The sequence below is a fragment of the Gossypium hirsutum genome, chromosome D08 (assembly GCF_007990345.1).
Source record: "Gossypium hirsutum isolate 1008001.06 chromosome D08, Gossypium_hirsutum_v2.1, whole genome shotgun sequence".
In the NCBI taxonomy this organism is placed as follows: domain Eukaryota; kingdom Viridiplantae; phylum Streptophyta; class Magnoliopsida; order Malvales; family Malvaceae; genus Gossypium; species Gossypium hirsutum.
Genome location: NC_053444.1, coordinates 5036513 through 5042781, shown reverse-complemented (window position 1 = coordinate 5042781; position 6269 = coordinate 5036513). Strand labels below are relative to the sequence as shown.

The 6269-nt window shown below is 33.3% G+C and overlaps 1 protein-coding gene across 4 annotated transcripts; it reads left to right on the top strand.

Moving 5' to 3' along the window:
* Positions 1-2238: 2238 nt before the first annotated feature.
* LOC121203212 (E3 ubiquitin-protein ligase RING1-like) lies at positions 2239-5465 on the top strand. 4 transcript variants are annotated; one of them, XR_005917387.1, is made up of 5 exons: positions 2240-2434; positions 2607-2943; positions 3019-3112; positions 3579-3776; positions 4156-5334. XR_005917387.1 is itself a non-coding variant. In XM_041099608.1 (4 exons), exon 4 carries the CDS (start codon positions 4165-4167, stop codon positions 4867-4869), a length of 705 nt encoding a protein of 234 aa, XP_040955542.1. In that variant the 5' UTR covers positions 2239-2434; positions 2607-2943; positions 3019-3112; positions 3579-4164; the 3' UTR covers positions 4870-5465. The 4 variants fall into 4 exon arrangements, 3 of the variants coding, with proteins under 3 accessions (XP_040955542.1, XP_040955541.1, XP_040955543.1); XM_041099608.1 differs by having other exon boundaries at positions 2239-2434; positions 3579-5465; XM_041099607.1 differs by lacking the exon at positions 3579-3776 and having other exon boundaries at positions 2239-2434; positions 4156-5464.
* The last annotated feature ends 804 nt before the right edge of the window (positions 5466-6269 follow it).

Below are 6269 nucleotides of genomic sequence, written 5' to 3'. Positions count from 1 at the left end.
TTTTTTAAATAATCTCAGGAATTAAGAAAAATCGTGTTCTAACTTACGGAGTACGATTCCTTCCTAAAATCGAGAGGATCAAATGCATTTCAATAAGTAAATTTCTCGGTGTTTATTCTCATATTGGGAATTCAAGACATTGTGTTGTAACTTACGGGACGTAATTCTCTTTCTTGATTAACGTAAAATATGCCATTTTCTCAAAAAATTTTAATATTTTAACAAAAGGGTTGTATTTTTAATCTCTTCAAAGTTTTTAATTTTCGACACTAAGACACTAATTAATCAACTAGGTACCAATTTTAGGCGTTACGAGGGTGCTAATCCTTTCTCGTACATAACCGACTCCCGAACCCATTTTTTTGAATTTCGCAGACGAAAAGCATTGTTCTAATAAATCCAAACCGTTTATTAAAAACAAATATTTTACGAGGTGGCCCGATCACACCTTATCAAAAAAAGATTGGTGGCGACTCTCATATTCGTTTTCATTTTCAAAATTAAAATCGACCCTTTTATAAAAAAAATAGTTTCGACAGCTTGACGACTCCGCTGGGGACTAAAAATAAGAGAGTCAAGCCACGTGTTGATTGCTTTTTTGTCTTTTTGTCGAAAATTGAAAACTTGGTTTAAATTTACAATCATTTTGTTGCATTTCATCCGTTTTTGTTACGATCATTTTGGTTTGAATTTTTGATATGTTTCTGCACATTGCATTACATGACCGCTTGATTATACCCTTTTTAAGTGAACTACTCCTTCGTGAGGTGTCCACAATGGATGTCTGTTAACATTAGACCCCAACACCAGACCGGTACCTCGACACCAACGAACTTCCCAACAGGTTCAGGTTCTAACCCAGGGGATAATCTAACCAATCCTGTTGTCATTGATTTTGATGATCTAGCAGAAACAAAACAGGTAAGATTAGAGCTCTCGAAACAATTTGAAGATCATTATAAACGGAAAAGACGGGAGTGGAGCTCCCAAATCAATACTTTAAAGTCCCCAAGGAAAAGAGAAAACGACATGAATAATGTAACCACGTATAACAAGAGTTATTCGAAGCCAGTCACTGTGAGCCAAACGAGAACGATAACCACTGGTCATCAAGGCCGACCAAGACAAGAGTCCAATGCTAGGCAAAGAACGGAGAAGCCCCAGTTTACGCCTATTCCAATGACATACAGGGAGTTGTACCAAAGTTTATTTGATGCACATGTCATACAGGGAGTTGTACCAAAGTTTATTTGATGCACATGTTGTTTCCCCTTTCTACGTAAAACCTACGCAGCCCCCATACTCCAAATGGTACGACGCGAACGCCCAATGCGAGTACCATGCGAGAATCACCGGACACTCGATTGAGAACTGCACCGCTTTCAAAAAGATAATTGAAAGACTCATCAAAATGGGTATTGTGAAATTCGATAATCCATCTAGTGCAGAAAATCTATTATCCAACCATTCTCACAATTTATCACAAAAGTTTATTATTCACTAATTCATCATATTAAATTAATTTTCTTTCTTGTTACACTTTAATCACATAATTTATCTCAATATCTTGTTTCACATATAAAAAATCTATGTATTCCACTTCTATTATTTCACCCCCATATTTTCTCAATTTTAACAATTTAGTCATTGTCATCATAAAAATTTCATATTTTTCCACAATTTCATTTTACAATACTTTATGCATATTTCATCATCTCATAACACATTCAATAAGCTTTAGTCATAATTTTCATATTCACATATTAAATTGTTTCACACTTAAATTTTTTTACAATTTTCAATTTAGTCCTTATTTCCATGTAATTTATTTTTCACCGTATAAGCACTTTAATCAAATAATTCATTATATTAATAGTTCACATGTCAATTTTTCATGCATATCACTTCACTTGTTTCAATTATAAATTTTACAAAGTTTACAATTTAATCCTTAACATCATGAAGATTCATTTTTTACTATAATTTCACCTTAACATCACTTTTAAACTCTTTATCATAAATCTCAAATACATGTTTGTTTCATTAAAAACAATTTTTATAAAATGTTTTCAAGAAATCTACCAAATTACAGAAAATATTATACATAAATTTATATAAACACTAAATAATATTAATTTTTATAAAAAATATCATTTTCCAAAATATATTTTCAGTCAAACAATCGGAGATTTTATAATGCCTAAAGCTTGTAAAAGAACAATTGTAATTTTGGCTGTAACTAATCTAAGAAAAATTATCAACGTTCTTATCCTCCAGAAGTGGGATAACTCCAAAACTGGGATACTCCACTCCTTATGTCTAATATCTAATTCCAGCCGCCAAGCATTCGTAGCACTGTCCAGGAAAACGTTACCCTTACACTTGCAGAAAACCCAGGTTCTTGCCCCTCCATTTTCCCATGTTCGAATCCAAGGTATACATTTTTCACTCAACTAATCCCATTCTCTCTCTCTTCTTCACCTTTTCTTTTATGGGTCGTTTTTAATTTAATTTTTTTTCTTTAATTTCATGCCCAAATGTTTACATTGATTCATAATTCTTGCCTTTCAATTCTGATAATGCCTCGTCTTTTTACGTTGTTCAAGAATGGGTATCCGTGCCAAGAGCAATTTCGATCGATCAAGGACGATATGGACACCCGAGATGGATCGATATTTCATCGATCTCATGTTGGAGCAACTCAATAAAGGTAATAGGTTCGATGATCATGTTTTCAGCAAAACGGCATGGATGAACATGAATTCATCGTTCAACGAGAGGTTCAAGTTCGAATAGGAGATGGATGTGCTGAAAAACCGGCACAAAACGCTGAGGAATCTGTACAAAGCTGTTAAGAACCTGTTGAATCAGAAGGGTTTTAACTGGGATTCGACTCGACAAATGGTGATCGCTGAGAATAAAATCTGGGATGAATATATCAAGGTTCAATGCTTTACTTATTTGATGATTTTGAGGGTTTTTTGCATTGCAGGATCTTACGGGTTTTCTTATTTACAGGTAAACCCAGATGTGCGTCCTTACAGAGTTAAAACTATTCCTTACTACGATGATCTGGGTATTATATATGGAGATAATTCAGCTAGGAAAAAGGGTAATGATGCTTCTTTGATACTACTAGGTCTTAAGTTTGGTGGTCCACTCTGAGTGTCGGGTTTGAATATGAATATGTCCGGACTCCGGACTAGTTCGCATGACTTTGTTCTAAGTTTATTCATGAGCGATCTTTGTTCTGAGTGTGATTAATCCCTTGAAATTTACAACTTATTTTTGATCCTTTTAAAAATTTTGTTAGTTGCGAAAAGACTAAATTTTATTTTGACTTCACAAATAACCTTAAAAAAGGTATTGAGATTTCTATCTAAGGCAAAGACCTCGAATCTTTGAGCATGTAGATTCGATTCGCTGTATTCTCAATGCAATATGTGATCTTCAATCTTAACAAGTGTATGCTATAAATAAGTTCCATTAGGTTTTTCTCGAATTTTTCTTATGCAGTGTTTTATTCTAGTTTAATTCTTAATTGTAATCATTTGAGCATAATTATTTTACTTATATAGTGGGGAGTTTGAAGGAGCACAGCGGGTATGTTGGGCACTGCAGCTGCAAGTGTTTGAGGTGTTTTGAGAGAGAAAGTGTAGGGAAATGGAAAGGCAGCCAAGGAATTGAAGCTCAAGTGTAGTTTCAAAAATTTCTGTCGTCCAAGCTAACAAGATTCTACTGATTTTAGGGGACGACAATTCATAGCATAGTATGGAGTATGTATGGAGTAATCCTCGAATTCCTAAAACTACCATGTGAAATATTTTTATTTGTTAGTTAGAGGCTCATAGGTTTCCAATTCTTAGTGGAAATCGGAGTTAATAATAATAGGTACTTCTCCATTCTGCTTATAAATTCTATTACAACAATTGGAATATTTATAATATAGCCCTTTAACAAATGAGATTGCCTATTCTTAGTAGAATTCGGAGTTAATTTCCTCTTTCTAATCAAATACTTTTAAACCGCCTTTGTCGTCTTATAAAATAGTTTTACGAGAACAAGAAACTTAAAAAAAATCTGATTTCTTAAAGCTTTCTTTCTTCTCAAGTTGAAACTTATTCTGGTTGCTTTAAAGCTCTCTTGTTTCTGCAGTTTTTCTTAATGGCTTCAACTCCATACGTGTATGATATCTTTCACCAGCATACTTTTGAAGACAACATCATCTCACAATCTCATGATATTGCTTCCCAGTTCGTCAATATTGAATTAACCATTGACTTTGTCTTCATATCCGTCCACCATGATTTCTCAGCAGACATCTCCACCGTCACCAACCATACGTCCTTACGAGAAACCTTTCGTTTCCAGCTCGACGTTCTAGAAAACCAGTACCTGTTTCACCAAGCTCTATTTCCCACGTTTAGAAGACTCCGAATCAACACGGCCTCCCTTGCTTATCACAACTTCGTTTATGATATTTTTGTACGTGGGATGCGTAGCATAGGAACTAATCGTGAAGTCTTGCCCTTACGATCAGTGATACATGCTTCCGTCGTGGAACACGATTACGTTCACAGTGACGGGGTTTCGATGGGAAGAGCTTTGGCTGAATCGGCATTGGAGTTTGAAAGCAGTAACTATGGTATGGTTCCGGCTAAAGAGTCATTGGTTAAGGAGATGGTAAGCATGGTTAGAGTAGAAGATGGAGATGAAGAAGATTGCATGATATGCTTGGAGGAGCTCGAGGTTGGGTTTTATGCTTCTCGGATGCCTTGTTCTCATACTTTTCATGGGGATTGCATCGAAAAGTGGCTGAAGCAGAGCCATTACTGTCCTATTTGCCGGTTCGAGATGCCAACGAATTAGGCTTAGATATCAACATTTCATTCTTTCATTTATTTCTTATGTTATTGGATAACTTTTGTTAAGATTTAGTCATTTGTTGGAGCTGTAGATGATAGTTAATAGTTTATGCAAATATAAGTACAGTTTGAGAAAAAGAGATTGCAAGCATTACAGTATCTGCAAACCTTTGAAAAAAAAGACAATAGTAATAAGAACAAAACCAGATATTGCAAAAGCAAACCAAATATGATGTCTTCTACAATAATGTAATAAGAAGCCCAATATGGTGATGTTTGCACATCCACTTCTCTCATCCTATGTTTCCATAAATCTGCTTTATTTTCATTCAGATTATAAACAATCTTTCACCAACGAGCCATTCGAACCACCGTCATAAATAATTAAAGAAAGCAACACATTCTTCGCAAGATGTTCCTTTATTAGAACAATTATCCCTCCTCTGGGATCGCATTGCTACGCATGTTTGAGATAACTAACGGCTGCAAACAGTTTTAAAATGAAAACTTAGAACAACAAAAATCAACTAAAACTGATTAGAATTCATTAATAGCGGTTCTGGAATCTAAGATTTCGGTAAAAATTTTGGAAATCCAAATCCTTTATTTGGATATCCAATAAAAAATGGATTTAAATTTTAGCAAGCTTAATTTCACAAGAGATAAACTTTTTATTTTAAAATTAATTTAAAAATTAGAAATTTTCAAAATCCAATATTCATAAAAAAAGAACAAAGGATTTTTGCCTCTCTTGATACACTCTGGGTCCAAAACAATGTACTAAGTACCGTACTGATGAGTGTATCCTTTTTCTCTCAGTACCCGTATGTATTGATATTGTAACAACTCGATTTTCAGTAGTGTCGGGAAATGTAGTTTAGGAACTCTATTTCCATAAACCAAGTCCGTAATGATGAAATATAAAGATTAATGAAGGTGGTATGAAAATTACGTTTGCTTCTTGATTTCGTTCAAATTTAAACATTATTGATTACGTTTGGTTATTAGAAGTATATTAGAATTTTTTTTAACTAATAAGGCCAAAGAGTCAAAAGAAGCCCTTAGTAACAATTTTTAAATAAAAAAATCAATTAAGCACTTTTAAATTTTAAAAATTATTAAAAATATAAAAAATTCATAAAAAAAGCTATAAAAATTTTAAATTTTAGAATTTTTATTAAAAACTAACAATACCGACCCCATAAAAGAGTAGGGGTCAAATTTTTTAAAATCTTATAACCATTAGATTTTAATGGGTCGGCATTGTTATTTCTTAATAAAATTTTTATAATTTTATAACTTTTTTAATAAATTTTGTTTATGATTTTTTTAAATGATTTTTAAATTTAAAAGGGCTTAATTGAGTTTTTTTTAGCTTGCTACAAAGCCTTTTGACTCTTTAGC